We start from the raw sequence: 20,685 nt of genomic DNA on the forward strand, positions 1-20,685 counted from the left end.
TTTACAGTTTACAACAAATCTTTGAAATATATCACAAATTGGAGCAAGTCGGTCATGTGTTTTGCGTTCGGTTCGGGTAGTTAAACGGCCATGACCAATCAGCGACTTGGGATTTCCGTGACAGACAGACGAAAGTGACCCTTAGACAATTATATAGTAGACTAGATGGTGGCCCGATTTTAACGCATTGGGTATTCTAGCATATGTATGTATGTATATAGCAGCCACATAGTATATACCTCAGGCCACGTAGTATATAGGAGCCATGTAGTATATAGCAGACACGCAGTCTATAACACAGCCACGTAGTATATAACACATCCCACGCAGTATAGAACACAGCCCACGTAGTATATAGCAGCCACGCAGTATATAACACAGCCCATGTAGTATATAGCCGTGTGGGCACCATATCCCTGTTAAAAACATAAAAAATAAAAAAATAATTAAAATAAAAAATGGTTATATACTCACCCGCCGGTGTCCAGCGAAGCTGTCCCGATGTGCGTGCTGCTGCCGCCAGCTTCTGTTCCCAGCGATGCATTGCGAAATTACCCAGATTACTTAGTGGTCTCGCGAGACCGCTAAGTCTTCTGGGTAATTTCGCAATGCATCTCTGGGAACGGAAGCTGGCGGCAGCCGCACGCGCATCGGCGGATGACGGAAGGTGAGAATAGCAGGTTTTTTGTTTTTATTATTTTTAACATTAGATCTTTTTACTATTGATGCTGCATAGGCAGCATCAATAGTAAAAAGTTGGTCACACAGGGTTAATAGCGTTAACGGAGCGCATTACCCGCGGCATATTGCGGTACGTTAACGCTGCCATTAACCCTGTGTGACTGGAGGAGAGTAAGGAGCAGGCCCCGGGCACTGACTGGACGGAAGTAGGGAGAGACTGGTGGCCGCAACCAATCAGCGACGCAGGATTTCTGTTATAGACAGACAGACAGAAGGAAGTATCACTTAGACAATTTATATAGTAGATAGTTTTTCTTGGAAATGCTTTTCAAAATTTTGCATTTGAATCTGCATGGATGTGACATATCAGGTGAAGGCCTGCACAATTCTGAGTGTAATGGTGTTTTTCTATTTCTCTGTCTTGGTTCTGGCCCGAGTTATCAGTAGAAATGCAAAGGCACGCAACACAAACTCACATTTGTTTCAAAGCTTTGAAAAGTACCGTAATAAAAAAAGTTAAAGTACAATAAATAGAATGTTTTTTTTTTCTTCTATTACCATAGAACAAGACTTAAAAAATAATTCAAAATTTAGAGGAAAATGACATTGGTTCACTTGCAATGTATTGATCTGTGCTGAATTCAGTTAAGTTCCATGCTTCTCTTAATGAATTTGGCTTGTCGTGTTCATGTGAGCCCTTCATCCAGACTGGCATGCACAACCCCGGTCTTAGGCTATGTGCACACGTTGCGTAGGCTGCTTTCACACTTGCGTCGGTACGGGCCCGTCGCAGTGCGTCGGGCTGACGTACCGCCGCACATTGTCAAAGAAATGAACAACGGGAGCAGCGGATGCAGTTTTCAACGCATCCGCTGCCCCATTGTAATGTCCGGGGAGGAGGGGGCGGAGTTCCGGCCACGCATGCGCGGTCGGAAATGGCGGACACGACGCACAAAGAAACGTTATATGCAACTTTTTTTGTGCCGACGGTCCGCCAAAACACGACGAATCCATCGCCCGACAGATGCGACGTGTGGCCATACGTCGCAATGCGTCGGCTAATGCAAGTCTATGGAGAAAAAACGCATCCTGCGGGCAACTTTGCAGGATGCGTTTTTTCTCCAAAACGACGCATTGCGACGTACGCCTAACAATGCAAGTGTGAAAGTAGCCTTATTTGGCTGCGGATCCGCAGTGGATTGGCCTCTCAGATTCGCAGCAGTTTTCCATGTGTTGTACAGTACCATGTAAACCCTATGGAAAACCAAATCAGCTGTGCACATGCTGCGGAAAATACCGCGCAGAAACGCTGTGATGTATTTTCCGCAGCATGTCAAATATTTGTGCGGATTCCTCAGCGTTTTACATCTGTTCCTCAATAGGAATCCGCACAAAAACCGCAGGAAATCCGCTGTAAATTTGCTGTAAAACAGTGCGTTTTACCTGCGGATTTTTCAAAAACTGTGAGGATAAATCCGCACACGAATCTGCAACGTGGGCACATAGCCTTAATGAATCTGCATCCATAATAATAATAATTTTATCTATATATCGCCAACATATTCCGCAGCGCTTTACAAATTATAGAGGGGACTTGTACAGACAATAGACATTACAGCATGACAGAAATCACAGTTGAAAACAGATACCAGGAGGAATGAGGGCCCTGCTCGCAAGCTTACAAACTATGAGGAAAAGGGGAGACACGAGAGGTGGATGGTAACAATGTGCTGTAAATGAGCGGCCTAGATGCAGTGTGTAAGATATCCTTCATTGAATGGCACAAGGCAGACATGTTCCCGCCTGCAGTGCCAGCGCCACACTTGGCTCTAGCCTGTACACAAGCTGTGTATGCCTATATTTGTTGAGTTTAATATTCTTCCGTAAGTAACAAATTGCATGGGTGAAAGGGAATTATTTATTCTCAGGAAAACGAGTAACAAAGCATGTTATATAAAATGATCCATCTAAGTGTTAACAATCTCACTAATAACAGAATTTTTTCTCCTTTTTAATGGGAAAAGATGTGTGTATGAAAGCATATGCTCGTATGTTTCATGCTATTTACCCAATAGTTTAGACGTAGGAGTTTTTGCATTCATGTATACAGAACTGTTCAATTTTATTTTCACGCCCCACCAATATGTAGTATTAAGTTCTTTACATTAATAGCTATTTTTAATATATACAACATGTACATCATCATTTATAATCTGTTTGCGTAAATGAAGTGCCTCACAGTGCTTAATCCAGCCATACAAACAAGATGGCGATGCTTTGGCTGATTGTTTGTCTGACTCCCCCATACACATGATACCTCGTTGAGCTGATCGCTCCTGTGATCTTTATGAGGACGCCATCACCAGACGTCTCTGCCAGTAACTTGTCTCTGGGCGAACAAAGCGATCTGCTGTCTGAAACGCCCAAGTAAATATTTCCACTGGCAATAGTTGTTTGCGGCCCTCTTACTGAGCCTAAAGGTACCTTCACACTAAACGACGCTGCAGCGATCCAGACAACGATCCGGATCGCTGCAGCGTCGCTGTTTGGTCGCTGGAGAGCTGTCACACAGACAGCTCTCCAGCGACCAACGATGCCGGTAACCAGGGTAAACATCGGGTTACTAAGCGCAGGGCCGCGCTTAGTAAACTGATGTTTACCCTGGTTACCATCCTAAAAGTAAAAAAAACAAATGCTTCATACTTACCTTCGGCTGTCTGTCCCCGGCGCTGTGCTTCTCTGTACTGGCTGTGAGCACAGCGGCCGGAAAGCAGAGCGGTGACGTCACCGCTCTGCTTTCCGGCCGCTGTGCTCACAGTGAGTGCAGGAAAGCACAGCGCCGGAGGACAGACAGCTGAAGGTAAGTATGAAGCGTTTGTTTTTTTTACTTTTAGGATGGTAACCAGGGTAAACATCGGGTTACTAAGCGCGACACTGCGCTTAGTAACCCGATGTTTACCCTGGTTACCAGTGAAGACATCGCTGAATCAGTGTCACACACGCCAATTCAGCAATGTCAGCGGGAGAGCCAGCGACCAAAGAAAGTTCTGGCCCTCTAGCTCCGACCAACGACATCACAGCAGGATTCTGATCGCTGCTGCGTGTCAAACTGAACGATATCGCTAGCGAGGACGCTGCAACGTAACGGATCGCTAGCGATATCGTTTAGTGTGAAGGTACCTTAAGCTTGATAGCTGACTAACATCTATGCTTTAAAATGTGAAGATTGTTTTTTAATCTTTATTTCATAGATAAATAGTACACATTTAAATAAGCAACTGTGTAATATCTTATCAGAGATATCTGCTTCTTTCTTCTCGACTCATCTTTTCCTCTCAGATTATGGGAAACATTCATCTGTTAAACGGACTCTGTCAGCAGGATTTGACCCTCCAAGCTATTTATATGCTTTTATAGCTCTTTCAATGCCTATACATGCCCAGTTTGTTCCTCTATTACTGAGAAATCAGCATTGGAATTACTATTCAAATGGCTAAGGCAGATCTGAAGCTTGTGTCACTCCAGCTCTATTCCCTGTCCATTGCCACAGCGTCTATGTTGTGACTTCAGGCAAAGGAGCGGTCAGACTGGCAGGAGGAGACAGCAAGAGGTGGTGTATAGAGTTGGAGTGACAGAGGCTTCAGATTTACAGTAGCTTTTCAGCCTCATTCATGTATCAATTGAAACTCTGATTTTTCCGTAATGAAGGAATGCAATGGCCGTGTAGAGGTGTTGCTGGACCTGTCTGTGAAAAGCTACGTGCAAATATAAATAGTTTGGGGGTGAAATCCTGACCGATTCCCTTTTAAGTGAACTTGAAATAACTAACCTGTAACTGTTATTTCAGGAGTAACAAATAAAGTAGCACTCTAGTGCTATATCATGTAAACATGAAATATATGAAATTGCATTACTGCTCTAGAATGTAGGAAAAAGCAAAGATACTTAGCACGAAAATATGGCCAAGTCATGCATGCCCAGCGGCTACGGCAAGGCGACTTTCTTTGCTTCTGTTAGGTATGTAAGGAGATGGCTACTCTAAGTAAGCACCTGTACACACCAGGTTTCTGTTTGGAAGTGACAGTCAGTCTCTTGATATTATAAATGGGCCCTGTGACCGAACACTCCGCACATCAGCCCTTAGCGGTATTAATTAGAGCAGGATCCTTTCTACCCATATAAATGTAGGCTTCAGCCTAGGAGAGGAGTCACATTAGGTAGGTCCCCAGCAAGGAATGTCGCCTTGCCATGGCTTTTGGGTATGCATGAATAGGCCAATCTTAGTTTTTTCCTACTTTCTAGAACAGTAGTGCAATTAAAATGTCATATGTCATGTTTACATGCTATAGCGCTACAGAGTGTTACTTTATTTGTTAGTGATGTATGAAGATGGCTACTCTTAATATGCTCCTGTACACACCAGTTTTCTGTTGGGAAGTGACAGTCAGTCTTTTGATTATTATTTCAGGAGAATTTGCAGTAAATTGTGTCTGCCTCTAGCTCCTCATTCTTTCTCCGTAGAATTTGATAAGCAGCAACTGTCATATACCTTGATAAGAGTAAAATCATTTCTTCACTGAATACAGATTTTACTGTTTAACCCATGAATTGAGATTGAAAAAATCTGAAAAGATATATGTCAAAGTTGCTTATTTTCATGTGTGCTATTCATTTGTGAAATGGAAATAAAAACAGCGGTCACTCTTTAAGGCCCTTTATAAAGAATTCAACCAGATCTGCATAATTCAAAAGAAAGTGTTAAATTCCTGCTTGGCATTATTGTTCTGGGTAGCTCTAAGAAATGAATGAATTGCAATCCAAGTCATTTAAAGCTCCCTCCTACGCTGTAGATAGCTGCACATTCTACCGCTAACTCTCCATAGCCCCCCCATTCACAGGAACGTTCTGCTGAACACTCCTATCAGCTGCTGGGACTCTGACATGCAAGATCCTTCTCAACTCCGAAATCATCTGTTGAGAAAGATTTGGGAGGCCCTGATACACATTAGACTCTAGACGACCCCGCTAATGTCAGCAGGTTCAGCTGACGTTAGTCAGTGTGTGACGGCTGTAACCCGGTCTTCCTCCTGCACTCTTACAGTCATGGCCAAAATTTTTGAGAATGACACCAAAATTATATTTTCACATGATCTGCTGCCCTCTGGTTTTTATTAGTGTTTGTCTGATGTTTATATCACATACAAAAGTATAATTGCACTCATATTATGAGTACCAATAGGTTATATTGACAGTTAGAATGAGTTAATGCAGCAAGTCAATATTTGCAGTGTTGACCCTTCTTCTTCAAGACCTCTGCAATTCTCCCTGGTATGCTCTCAATCAACTTCTGGACCAAATCCTGACTGATAGCAGTCCATTCTTGCATAATCAATGCTTGCATTTTGCCAGAATTTGTTGCTTTTTGTTTGTCCACCCGTCTCTTGATGATTGACCACAAGTTCTCAATGGGATTAAGATCTGGGGAGTTTCCAGGCCATGGACCCAAAATCTCTGTTTTGTTCCATAAGCCATTTAGTTATCACCTTTGCTTTATGGCAAGGTGCTCCATCATGCTGGAAAAGGCATTGTTGGGCGCCAAACTGCTCTTGGACGGTTGGGAGAAGTTGCTCTTGGAGGACATTCTGGTACCATTCTTTATTCATGGCTGTGTTTTTAGGCAAGACTGTGAGTGAGCCGATTACCTTGGCTGAGAAGCAACCCCACACATGAATGGTTTCAGGATGCTTTACAGTTGGCATGAGACAAGACTGGTGGTAGCGCTCACCTCTTCTTCTCCGAATTGTTTTCCAGATGTCCCAAACAATCGAAAAGGGGATTCATCAGAGAACATGACTTTGCCCCAGTCCTCAGCAGTCCACTCCCTGTACCTTTTGCAAAATATCAGTCGGTCCCTGATGTTTTTTCTGGAGAGAAGTGGCTTCTTTGCTGCCCTCCTTGAAACCAGGCCTTGCTCAAAGAGTCTCCGCCTCACAGTGTGTGCAGAAGCGCTCACACCAGCCTGCTGCCATTCCTGAGCAAGCTCGGCACTGCTGGTAGTCCGATCCCGCAGCTGAAACAGTTTTAAGATATGGTCCTGGCGCTTGCTGGTCTTTCTTGGGCGCCCTGGAGCCTTTTTGACAACAATGGAAGCTCTCTCCTTGAAGTTCTTGATGATGCGATAGATTGTTGACTGAGGTGCAATCTTTGTAGCTGCGATACTCTTCCCTGTTAGGCCATTTTTGTGCAGTGCAATGATGGTTGCACATGTTTCTTTAGAGATAACCATGGTTAACTGAAGAGAAACAATGATACCAAGCACCAGCCTCCTTTTAAAGTGTCAAGTGATGTCATTCTTACTTAATCCTGACTGATCGCCAGCCCTGTCCTCATCAACACCCACACCTGTGTTAATGGATCAATCACTAAAACGATGTTAGCTGCTCCTTTTAAGGCAGGACTGCAATGATGTTGAAATGTGTTTTGGGGGTTAAAGTTAATTTTCTGGGCAAATACTGACTTTGCAAGTACAGTAATTGCTGTTAAGCTGATCACTCTGACATTCAGGAGTATATGAAAATTGCCATTAGAAAAAATGAAGCAGTAGACTTTGGAAAAATTAATATTTGTCTCATTCTCAAAATTTTTGTCCATGACTGTACATTTTTATATAGATTGTAACCAACATTGTCCTGTATACATGTTGCATTAAACTTCTGTTACAATAATATATTAATTATTTTAATTTTGCAAATTTAATAACTATATTACTTTAGTTTTCAATTATCGTACTACTGATTTACCTTCACATTTCAGATGTGTAAATTTATATATTTTTTAATTCTTGTCAAACAGAATGTATCAAGGTCTGCGGACAGCATGAATGGCAGCGATTCATCCTCAAGTCAGGTACGCTAGTGTTACAGCTTTTACTTTGGACTTGCTGCCCCATTGTCTAAACAGAGCTTAATCTGGCTGTGTGTATTCTGGAAAATGTCCCCCTTATATTTGGCACTGATGTAGGTAGAACTACAGACCTGAGGGCTGATGGACAGGTCTAGCCACATGTTCCTGTGCCAGCAGCCATTGTATGGACAGAAGTGCTGGTCGTTATCACAGTCCAACAGGAGATTTGTAACTTTTTTGTCTGTCTTATTCTAGGCTTCTTTCAGCTGATTCATGGCCACTGATTCCATTAGAGTGCACTACTTTTACATTGATGGCCTATCCTTATTATAGGTTATCAATGTCCGATCGGCAAGGGTTCGACACCCGGCACCTTGCCCGATCAGCTGTTATCTGTGTATACTGCAGTCGGCGGCTGGAAGTACTTGCTTGCGGAGCTGACCGGCTACCTGTAGTGACTGCCAGCTCCGCAAGTAAGTACTTCTGGCCGGCTTCAGCAGACACCGATAACAGCTGATCGGCGGGGTGCCTGGTGTTAGACCCCAGCCGATCAAACATTGATGATCTGCCTAAGGATAGGCCATCAATATAAAAGTAGTGGACAAACTCTTTAAAGTTGAATGTCCAATTACAAAAATGTTTAGCTCAAAAGACATGTAGTTAAAGTAACACGAAAGGAAGTTGACCTTTTTAAACCCCTCACGACCTATGATGTATAGGTACATCATGGTCATGTCCCTGTATTTGATGCGGTCTCCGGCCCTGAACCCACATGTTTCCCAGCACATGACCGCTGAATTGATCAGCTGTCATGTGCCCTAATAGCCGTCGGTGGAATCGTGATCCACCGGCGCGCCAGTTAACATGTTAAATGCCGCCGTCAATCTCTGACAGCGGCATTTAGCTTGCGCAAACTGGATGCATGTCACAAACCCTGCCCTTCGGTGCCCTTTTTCACATGATCGCGGGGCATCGATAGGTTGGCATGACAGCCAGGGGTCTACAGAAGACCTCCGTGCTTGACTTTGCAGATCTCCTATGAACACCGCTCCATGGCCGGCGTTCATAGGAAATAATGATTTCTGCCGCTTCAAGTCTCCTAAGGGGACTATTGAAGCCAGTAAAAAGTAGAAAAAAGGTTAAAAAAATTATAAAAGTTCAAATCACCTCCTTCTTGCCCTGTTCAAACTAAAAAATACACATATTTGGTATTGCTGCCTTCAGAAACGCACAGTCTATCAAAATATAAGCTAAATTAATCCGATCGGTAAACTTCGTAGTGAGAAAAAAAAATTGAAACATCAGAATTCAGTTTCTTGGTTTCCGCAACATTGCAATAATGAGCACTCAAAACAATGTATCTACCCCAAAATGGTATAAATAAAAATGCAAGCTATCACTCAGTCCCAGAACCTGAAAAATTGAGTTCCTATGGGTTTCGGAAAGTGGTGTAATATTTTTTTTTTTTTTTTTTTACAAACTTTGGATTTTTTTTCCCCTGCTTAAAAAAAAAATCCTATAGATGTTTGGTATCTGCAAATTCTTAATGACCTGGAGAATCATAATGGCAGGTCAGTTTTAGCATTTAGCAAACATGGTAAAAAATAAAAATTGTGGAATTGCCCTTTTTTTTTTGCATTTTTTTCCCCCGTTTTCCAGTACGCTATACTGTAAAATCAATGGTGTCTATCAAAAGTATAACTCATTCCGCAAAACAAGCAGTCACATGGCCAAAAATAAAAAAAAGCATGGCTTTTGGAAGAAGGGGCGCAAACAACGAAATCCTAAGGTCGTGAAGGATACAAGTGTGTGATCCTTCCTTTAAAAAAAAATTAAATAAAAAATGGCTTTAGCCATTAGATGCCCTTTTACAGTGAAGGGGTTTTCTGGAGCTGAGATTGATGACCTATCCTGAAGTCATAGCTGTAAATTTTACTTTTTATGCTATATATTGTTTTTTGAGTTATAACAAAAAGCTGATATTGCCACAAAATGAAAAATGTGGTCCTAGTAATATTCTTCCTATAATACACAGATCTTCTGGACAGCCAGCCCCTAACCTTGTGTCTAATAAGGGAACGTCTTGATGCCATGCATTGAGTGCAGTGTTTGGCTACCATAATGACTTCATCTGTGTAGAACGATCAATAATGATCGTGTTTGTTTTCCATTACTATGATTCCCCTACATTTCTCTTTAGTTTTGTACTTACACTACATTGACATTTCTAATGTAGTAAATTGTTCATTATTGCAGAAGAGCGAACCTCAGTCTTTTACACAAAAGCTTCAACTCCGGGTCCCTTCAATGGAGTCACTATTTCGAAGCCCAGTAAAGGAAACTTTGTTCCGATCTCCATCCAAAGAATCACTTGTGAGAAGCGGTTCACGTGAATCATTGAACCGAATTGATGGGGACAGTTCAGGGCCCGTGTTTGATCCACCTTCAGATATTGAAAGTGAAGCAGAAGACTCTGCAGGTACTCATGAAGGGCTTACCAAAGATCAACTCTTTCATCGCCTGCATAGGATGGAGAAGAGCTTGGACAACTACCGAGGGAAGTATTCAGAGGTATGTCTGAATGTTATTAAAACTGTGGGGCTTAGAAGAAATCCTCATCAATTTCTAACACTGGTGGTTACCTGCTACCGTATATACTCGAGTATAAGCCAACCCGAGTATAAGCCGACCCCCCTAATTTTGCCACAAAAAAACTGGGAAAACTTAGTGACTCGAATATAAGCCTAGGGTGGGAAATGCAGCAGCTACCGGTAAATGTCAAAAGTAAAAATAGATACCAATGAAAGTAAAATTAATTGAGACATCAGTAGGTTAAGTGTTTTTGAATATCCATATTGAATCAGGAGCCCCATATAGTGATCCATAAAGTTTATGATGGGCCCCATAAGATGCTCCATATTAAAATATGCCCCATATAATCCTGCATAAAGGTTAATAATGACCCCATAAGATGCTCCATAGACACATTTGCCCAATATAATTCTGCACAAACGTTGATCATGGCCCCATACAGACACTTGCCCCCTGGATCTCCTCGTACCTTTCCAACCGCACATTCAGCGTCTCCCACTCCCACACTACTACCTCCTCATCCCACCCTCTCTCTGTTGGAGTCCCCCAAGGCTCTGTTCTAGGACCCCTACTCTTCTCAATCTATATACTTGTCTTGGGACAACTCCTGCCCTGCTGTATCAGTCTGTCATTGTTAGTTAGTTTGTTTACTGTAAGTTATATCTGTAACTTGTATGCAACCCCTTCTCATGTAAAGCACCATGGAATCAATGGTGCTATATAAATAATAATAATAATAATAATAGACACTTGCCCCATATAGTGCTGCACAAACGTTATGGCCCCATATAGTGCTGCACAAACGTTATGGCCCCATCCAGTGCTGCACAAACGTTATGGCCCCATCCAGTGCTGCACAAACGTTATGGCCCCATCCAGTGCTGCACAAACGTTAAGGCGCCATAGATGCTCCATACAGACACTTGCCCCATTAGCTGTTGCTGCGATAAAAAAATAAAAAAATCACATACTCACTTCTCCGTCGCTCAGGCCCCCAGCACTTTCAATATTCACCTGCTCCTCGTTCCGGCGCCGCTTCATCTTCAGCGTCTCCTGCACTGACGTTCAGGCAGAGGGAGCGCACTAACCACGTCACCGCATCCTCTGACCTGAGCGTCACTGCAGAAGACGCAGCGGCGCCGGAACGAGGAGCAGGTGAATATCGCGCAGCGCTCCCCTCCCCGTTATACTCACCTGCTCCTGGTGCGGTCCCTGCACGTCTGTTCCCTGGCGCCGGCAGCGTCTTCCTGTACTGAGCGGTCACGTGGTACCGCTCATTACAGTAATGAATATGCGGCTCCACCTCTATGTGAGGTGGAGCCGCATATTCATTACTGTAATGAGCAGTACCATGTGTCCGCTCAGTACAGGAAGAAGCTGCCGGCGCCAGGGAAAAGAAGTGCAGGGACCGCACCAGGAGCAGGTGAGTATAATTAGACAGCCCCCACTCTCCCCCCAACACCCCCCCCTTCCCCTGCCGACCCCTGGGTATGACTCGAGTATAAGCCGAGAGGGGGACTTTCAGCCCCCAAAAATGGGCTGAAAATCTCGGCTTATACTCGAGTATATACGGTAATTACTTCATTTAGTGGCATTTTGTCATTGTTCTATTTGTATGGTCATTGTTCTATTTGTATGCTAATACAGATGTTTAGGATAGCTGCATCATGTCTGGAGCATGTGTGCAGTCTGCAAAAAAAAAACATGAAGGGAAAGGGGGAATTAGTTGTGTGATTAAAATATGGCCTTTATTAGTTATACAGTGGCTTGTGAAATTATTCACCCCTCCTTGGCTTTTTACCTATTTTGATACATTACACCCTGTTTTAAATATTTTTGTAATCCGATTTGTGTGTTTGTGTGTGATGCAAGTGAGAAAAATAGCCATAGATTAAATTTATGGGATCAAATAGCCATTAATTGGCATGTGCATATGTATTCACCCCTTTTGCTGTGAAACCACTAAACATGTTTGGTGTAGCAAGAGGCACAACTAACCAAACAACACCTTGAAGACCAAGGAGATGTCCAAACAAGTCAGGGACAAAGTTGTGGAGAAATACAAGTCGGGGTTGGGATATAAAATAAAATCCCAATCTCTGATGATCGCCCGGAGCACCATCAGAACCATTATCGTCAAATGGAAGGAATATGGTACCACAACAAACCTCCCAAGAGAGGGACGCCCACCAAAACTCTCATCTCGAGCAAGGAGGGCATTAATCAGAGAGGCATCACACAGACCAAAGGCAACTCTGAAGGAGCTGCAGAGTTCCCAAGCAGAGACTTAAGTATCTGTCCAAACTGCCACAATAAGCCATACACTGTATAGAAGTGGCCTTTATGGAATAGTGGGCAGAAAAAAAACTTTACTTAAACAAATTGTAAGGCTTGTTTTGAGTTTGGCAAAAGATGTGGGAGATTCCCCAAGTGTATGGAGGAAGGTGCTGTGGTCAGAGGAGACCAAAATTGAACTTTTTGGCCACAAAGGTAAATGCTATGTCTGGCGCTAAACCAAAACAACTCATCACCCTAAGAAGTCCATCCCCACAGTGAAACATGATGGTGGAAGCCTCATTGTGGGGATGTTTTTCAGCAGCAGGGACAAGGAAAATGGTCCGAGTCGAGGGTAAGATGGATAGTGCAAAATGAAGGGATATTCTTGAACAAAACCTGTTTTAGACTGTCAGTGATTTGAGATTGGGATTAAGGTTCTCCTTCCAGCAAGACAGTAACCCAAAGCATACTGCTAAAGCAACGCTCGAGTGGTTTACAAGGACACGTGTAAATGTTTTGGAGTGGCCTTAATCCACAGACCTTACTCCAACTGAGAATCTGTGGTCAGACATGAAGATTGTAGTTTACCAGAGGAAACCACCTAACTTGAAGGAGCTGGAGCAGTTTAGCCTTGAGGAATGGGCAAAAATCCCACTGACAAGATGTGAAAAGCTCATAGAGACGTATCCAAAGTGACTTGCAACTGTAATTAGAGCAAAAAGAGGTTCTACAAAGTACTGACTTTAGGGGAGTGAATAGTTATGCAAATTGAAGTTTTCAGTTACCGTATATACTCGAGTATAAGCCGACCCGAGTATAAGCCAACCCCCCTAATTTTGCCACAAAAAACTGGGAAAACTTATTGACTCGAGTATAAGCCTAGAGTGGAAAATGCAGCAGCTACTGGTAAATTTCAAAAATAAAAATAGATGCTCCATACCGTTCATTATTGCCCCATAGATGCTCCATATACAACTGTGCCATATAGAATGCTCTATACCGTTCATTATGGCCCCATAGATGCTCCATAGAAAGATGTGCCATATATATATTGCTCTGCACCGTTGATTATGGCCCCATAGATGCTCCTTATAAAGCTGTGCCCCATATATATTGCTCTGCACCGTTCATTATGGCCCCATAGATGCTGCTTATAAAGCTGTGCCCCACATATAATGCTCTGCACCGTTGATTATGGCCCCATAGATGCTCCTTATAAAGCTGTGCCCCATATATAATGCTCTGCACCGTTGATTATGGCCCCATAGATGCTGCTTATAAAGCTGTGCCCCATATATATTGCTCTGCACCGTTGATTATGGCCCCATAGATGCTCCTTATAAAGCTGTGCCATATATAATGTTCTGCACCGTTGATTATGGCCCCATAGATGCTCCATATATAAAGCTGTGCCATATATAATGCTGCTGCAATAAAAAAAAAAAAAAAATCACATACTCACCTCTCTTGCTCAGGATGGCAGCGCTTTCAATATTTACCTGCTCCTCGTGCGTCTCCGTCTCCAGCACTGACGCTCAGCATGCTGAGGGCGTGCACTGACTACGTCACCGCGCCCTCTGACCTGAGCGTCACAGCCAGGAGACGCTGCAGACAGAGCCGCACCGGAGCGAGGAGCAGGTAAATATCGCGCAGCGCTGCGCTCCCCTTACCTGCTCCTGGCGCGGTCCCTGCAGTCCCTGGCTTCTCCGGCGCTGCAGCTTCTTCCTGTAATTGAGCGGTCACAGTTACCAATCATTTACAGCAATGAATATGCGGCTCCTCCCCTATGGGAGGTGGAGCCGCCTATTCATTTCTGTAATGAGCGGTGCCATGTGACCACTCAGTACAGGAAGAATCTGCAGCGCCGGAGAAGCCAGGGACTGCAGGGACCGCGCCAGGAGTAGGTAAGTATAACTACAGAGCCGCCGCTCCCCCTCCCCTGCCGACCCCCGGTATATGACTCGAGTATAAGCCGAGAGGGGGACTTTCAGCCCAAAAATATGGGCTGAAAATCTCGGCTTATACTCGAGTATATACGGTATTTTGTTCTATTTGTTGTTTGCATCACAACAGAGAAAACCAAACATTCTCAGTTGCAGGCATTGTCTTTACATAAACTGATGCAAATCCTAAAAAAAATACTAGTGAAATTCCAGGTTGTGAGGTAGCAAAACATGAAAAATGACAAGGGAAAAGACTTGCACAAATTATTTAAAAGCTTCATATAGCCAGTGTTATTGTGGGTATAAAAAGAATGAATCGGCTCACTCAGACCATTGCAAGGTGATTAATTTAATTCTTGTGAAGAAATTACACTACAACAAAAGTAATGCTCGTTTGGTGAACATAAAGCATGTTAAGTAGCGAGTAGTGACGTTTCAGCCCTTTCCAGGTCTATGTCAAACATAACTATACTTAACTGTTGGCTTGGAAGATGCCACAGTGCTCACAAGGCAGGGGGAGAGAGGCTTGGATGAGGATCCTGGTGGCCTAGGGGTGTTGCGCAGCAGTGTGGTGGAGCCGTGGTGGTATGTACAGTTGTGGGTATATCCAGTTGAAACTAGATGTATGTATGTATATGTATGTGTGTGTGTATATATATATATATATATATATATATATATATATATATATATATATATATATATATATTATCAAAAGCCACATATGCATGTTTTTCTCAATATCTGACATGAATTCAGAATAAACCTTTCCCGTTTTTAGGCCAATTAGTATTACCATAATTATTTGTATTTGCCAGATGCCAGAATAATGAGAGAAAATGTTTTAAGCATTTTATTACTTACTGCAAAGTCAAAAGTTTACATACATTTCATTAGTATTTGCTACCATTGCCTTTAAACTGAATGACTTGGGTCAGACGTTTGGGATATCCTTCCATAAGCTTCTCACATAGGTTGGTTGGAATTTGGGCCCATTCCTCCTGACAAAACTAGTCGCCTTGCTCTCGCCTACCTTTTCAGCTTTTTCCCATGAAATTTCAATAGGATTGAGATCAGGGCTTTGTGATGGCCACTTCAAAACATTGACTTTTTTATCCTTAAGCCACTTTGTTACCATTTTGGCAGTATGCTTCGGACCATTGTCCATTTGGAAGACCCATTTCCGCCCAGGCTTTAACTTCCTGGCTGATGTCATGAGATCACAACAAGTAACCAGAAAAATATACAAATTTTATTAATAAACAATGTAAAACATACATATACACAGAATGAGAATACAGTGAATGATAAACAAACAGGATGTTTGGTACTTGCAGTTAGCCTATTACTATATATCTCCCTCTATTTTACTGATTACAGGCAGTGCCTTTATTTATACATGGGGTTGAGTTGGTATTTTTCTACTGTGAGTTCTACATATCTTTCAGTGTATGCACACAAATGCAGACTAATTACCCGGTGCACTATGCACATGTTATGACTCGTGGTACTCTGTTTTCGAGTCTATGTATCGGTATACACTCCAATGCGAGTGTCCTGTTTGTTTATCATTCACTGTATTCTCATTCTGTGTATATGTATGTTTTACATTGTTTATTAATAAAATTTGTATATTTTTCTGGTTACTTGTTGTGTTATATTTATCTATGGGGCATTTTGCTCTTTTTGTAGACTTATAGTATTGGGGAGTTCTTTGCTCCGATTTGTCCCCGGTGGTATGCGATGGGCATGCCATATAGAAGGGATTGTTTCATTTTTGGTTACGTCCGCTGTGTCAGTTTTTGTTTTCATCTGATGTCATGAGATGTTGCTTTAGTATTGCCACATAATCTTCTTTTCTCATGATGCCATCTATTTTCTGAAATGCACCAGTTACGCCTGCAGCAAAACAACCCCACAACATGATGCTGCCACCCCTGTGTTTCACAGTTGGGATGATGTTCTTAGGCTTCCAACTTCTCCCTTTTTTTCCTCCAAACGTAACGATGGTCATTATGCCCAAAAAGTTAAATTTTAATTTCATCAGACCACAGGACATTTGCTTTTGTCCTTGGGTTGATATGCACATATCGGACCAAAGCACATTCATCTCGGACACCGAACCAGTCTCCTTCCTGAGCGGTATGATGGCTGGGCATTCCCATCTTGTTTGTACTTGCATATAAGTGTTTGTACAGATGAATGAGGCACCTTCAGGTGTCTTGAAATTGTACCCAAGGATGAGCCAGACTTGTGCAAGTCCACAATTCTCTTCCCTGATATCTTGGCTGATTTCTTGAGACTTTCCCATGATGCCACACAAAGAAGCCGTGTATTTCAGGTGTGCATTAACATACATCCACATCCACAGTTGTGTCCCTAATTAATTAACTCAGATGTTGCCACAAAAAAAACAGAATCTTCGAAACACATGACATCATCATTTGGGCAGTCCATTCTGTCTCATTATTCTGGCGTTTAGCAAATATTAATAATTATGGTAATCCTAATTGACCTACAGTGGGAAAGTTTGTTTTTGATTTCATATCAGATATTGAGGAAAAACATGCATATGTGTCTTTATATATGGTGTATGTAAACTTCTGGTTTCAACTGTATTGGATCACTGCTGCATGCCTAAAATGTCTGTATATGCCATATACATATATATAAAAAAATGTGTATATATATATATATATATATATATATATGTGTGTGTGTGTGTGTATATGTATATATATATATATATATATATATATATATATATATATATATATATATATATATATATATATATATATATATATATATGTATACATGTATATGTGTATATATATATATATATATATATATATATATATATATATATATATATATAATGTGTGTGTGTGTGTATATGTATATATATATATATATATATATATATATATATATATATATATATATATATATATATATGTATACATGTATATGTGTGTATATATATATATATATATATATATATATATATATATATATATATAATGTGTGTATATGTATGTATGTGTATAAATGTATATATGTGTATATAAATATTAATCATATGTGCTCAAAAGTTTACATGCCCCAGCAGAATTTTTGCTGCCTTGGCTTGTGTGGTTGTCGCCAAAAAGTTCAATTTTGGTCTCATCACGCCAAAATACCTTGTTCCAGAAGTTCTGAGACTTGTCTATGTGCTGTTTTGAGTATTGTAGGCGAGATACTTTGAGGTATTTGCGCAGTAATGGCTTTCGTCTGGTGACTCGACCATGCCACCCATTTTTCTTCAAGTGCCTGCTTATTGTACATCTTGAAACAGCCACACTGCTACTTTTCAGAGAGTCCAGTATTTCAGCTGATGTTATTTGTGGGTTTTTCTTTGCATCCCGAACAATTTTCCTGGCAGTTGTCACAGGTGAGGATGTTACCTTTAGTAGCCATTCAAAACCATTTGTGTAAAATTCTGTGCATGTTATCAGACCAAAATCACCAGGGTATGTAAACTTTTGATCAGGGTCATTTGGATATTTAGGGTTGTCATTATGATTTAAAAAGAGAAAACACATTAGTCTGACAATAAATGGCCTCACCCAAGTGAGTGGAGAAAATGTTTTGTTGTTAACATTCATAATGTAAATTTTTGAGCACAACTGTGTGTGTGTATATATATAGCTCCGGACATTAGCTCCAGACAAAGCCACGGAAGTTGGCACAAATTGCAGGAAGTAGTATTCTAGGCAATTATATATTAGACTAGATGGCAGCCCGATTCTAAAGAATCGGGAGTCTAGAATCCATATATACTTTATTTATTCAAATGTAAGAATAATACAATTAATAAATAATAGTAAGAAAGAACAAAAAATGGCTGCACTTACCAGCTCTTGACAATTCTTGTTATTTAAGAAATTGCTGGGCAATAATGGACAATGTCCTTATGTGGCAAATAATAGAGCAATATACCCAATGTGGCAAAGAAGAGGTTAATAAACGGCAGTCTCTCAGTATAACAGTCAGTGAATAATAGGCAGTATATGGAGAAAACACCAAACAAAAGTTCAAAATTGGTGTGAAAATGTCACTGAACCACTTCACAACTAAATATATATAGTTTTGGTAAATGGTATCATTTTTTTTACGAAATTCGGCAGGAGCTTGAAGAGCAACGTCACTGGGCCCGCCTCCACGCAGTAGAAACTTGCTGTGAGGTAAAAATTCAAAAATCACACCAAAATGGCGGGCGGAGTGTGTCACAGTACGGCACGTTTCTGATTGGTCGCTCGCAGCAGGCGGCAACCAATCAGACACTGGACACTGTTGACGTCACTTAGCTCCGGACATTAGCTCCGGACATTAGCTCCGGACAGGAAGTTGGCACAAATTGCAGGAAGTAGTATTCTAGGCAATTATATATTAGATATATATCTATATATATATATATATATATATATATATATATATATATATATATATATATATATATATATATATATACATACACATATATATATATATATATATATATACAGAGGTATGTGTATATATATATATATATATATATATATATATATATATATATATACACATACACACATACCTCTGTATATATATATATATATATATATATATATATATATATACACATACACACATACCTCTGTATATATATATATATATATAATCTATCTATCTAATTGCCTAGAATACTACTTCCTGCAATTTGTGCCAACTTCCTGTCCGGAGCTAATGTCCGGAGATAAGTGACGTCAACAGTGTCCAGTGTCTGATTGGTCGCTCGCAGCAGGCAGCAACCAATCAGAAACGTGCCGTACTGTGACACACTCCGCCCGCCATTTTGGTGTGATTTTTGAATTTTTACCTCACAGCAAGTTTCTACTGCGTGGAGGCGGGCCCAGTGACGTTGCTCTTCAAGCTCCTGCCGAATTTCGTCAAAAAAATGATAATACCATTTACCAAAACTATATATATTTAGTTGTGAAGTGGTTCAGTGACATTTTCACACCAATTTTGAACTTTTGTTTGGTGTTTTCTCCATATACTGCCTATTATTCACTGACTGTTATACTGAGAGACTGCCGTTTATTAACCTCTTCTTTGCCACATTGGGTATATTGCTCTATTATTTGCCACATAAGGACATTGTCCATTATTGCCCAGCAATTTCTCTGCAATATAAACTGCCTATTTATTAATATCTGCATTCCTGCAAAGAACTATTGCCTATTATTAACTGGCTATTTTCCTACTACCTGACACTGCCTCTTATTAACCTGTTGTTTGCCACCACCACGCTTAAAGCTGTTTAGCTTAGCCAACATGAGCTCTAATAGTAAGGATACTAATGACACAGAGCCCAAAGCTGCTGATGGCGCACGTAAGATTAGGTCTGATAGAAAGTATACTAATAATGCAGAGCAAAAAGACGCCGACATATTATTTATTATTTACATTATTGTTCTTAAGCAAAGAACCGTTGTTGTGGCATTTGCCACAACACGCAAAGTTGTCGTCTGATGTCTTTCATCCCTCCCCTCATAAGCATGTTCATGGATCCTGTGTAACTGTACCTTAAATAACAAGAATTGTCAAGAGCTGGTGAGTGCAGCCATTTTTTGTTCTTTCTTACTATTATTTATTAATTGTATTATTCTTACATTTGAATAAATAAAGTATATATGGATTCTAGACTCCCGATTCTTTAGAATCGGGCTGCCATCTAGTAGATATATATAGATATATATATATATATCTATATATATAGATAGATAGATAAATAGATAGATAGATAGATATACAGTTACGTCCATATATATTTGGACAGAGACAATATTTTTCTAATTTTGGTTATAGACATTACCACAATGAATTTTAAACAAAACAATTCAGATGCAATTGAAGTTCAGACTTTCAGCTTTAATTTGAGGGTATCTACATTAAAATTGGATGAAGGGTTTAGGAGTTTCAGCTCCATAACATGTGCCACCCTGTTTTTAAAGGGACCAAAAGTAATTGGACAATTGACTCCAAGGCTATTTCATGGACAGGTGTGGGCAATCCCTTCATTATGTCATTCTTAATTAAGCAGATAAAAGGCCTGGAGTTGATTTGAGGTGTGGTGCTTGCATTTGGAAGGTTTTGCTGTGAAGTAAACATGCAGTTGAAACAAGCCATCCTTAGGCTACTTTCACCCTAGCGTTTTTTGCAATATGTCGCAATGCGTCTTTTATGGGAAAAAACGCATCCTGCAAAG

At 41.0% G+C, this 20,685-nt stretch overlaps 1 protein-coding gene across 4 annotated transcripts in view; it reads left to right on the forward strand.

The window, feature by feature from the left end:
• Positions 1-20,685, forward strand: part of GOLGA4 (golgin A4) — a 199,324-nt gene that overhangs the window by 56,277 nt on the left and 122,362 nt on the right. For all 4 annotated transcript variants that reach the window (XM_069730324.1, XM_069730325.1, XM_069730322.1 and 1 more), the window contains exons 3-4: positions 7,534-7,587; positions 9,841-10,155. In XM_069730324.1, the coding sequence (XP_069586425.1) occupies positions 7,534-7,587; positions 9,841-10,155 (369 nt within the window). The remainder of the gene's footprint in view (positions 1-7,533; positions 7,588-9,840; positions 10,156-20,685) is intronic.

Source organism: Ranitomeya imitator, chromosome 6 (assembly GCF_032444005.1).
Source record: "Ranitomeya imitator isolate aRanImi1 chromosome 6, aRanImi1.pri, whole genome shotgun sequence".
Taxonomy (NCBI): domain Eukaryota; kingdom Metazoa; phylum Chordata; class Amphibia; order Anura; family Dendrobatidae; genus Ranitomeya; species Ranitomeya imitator.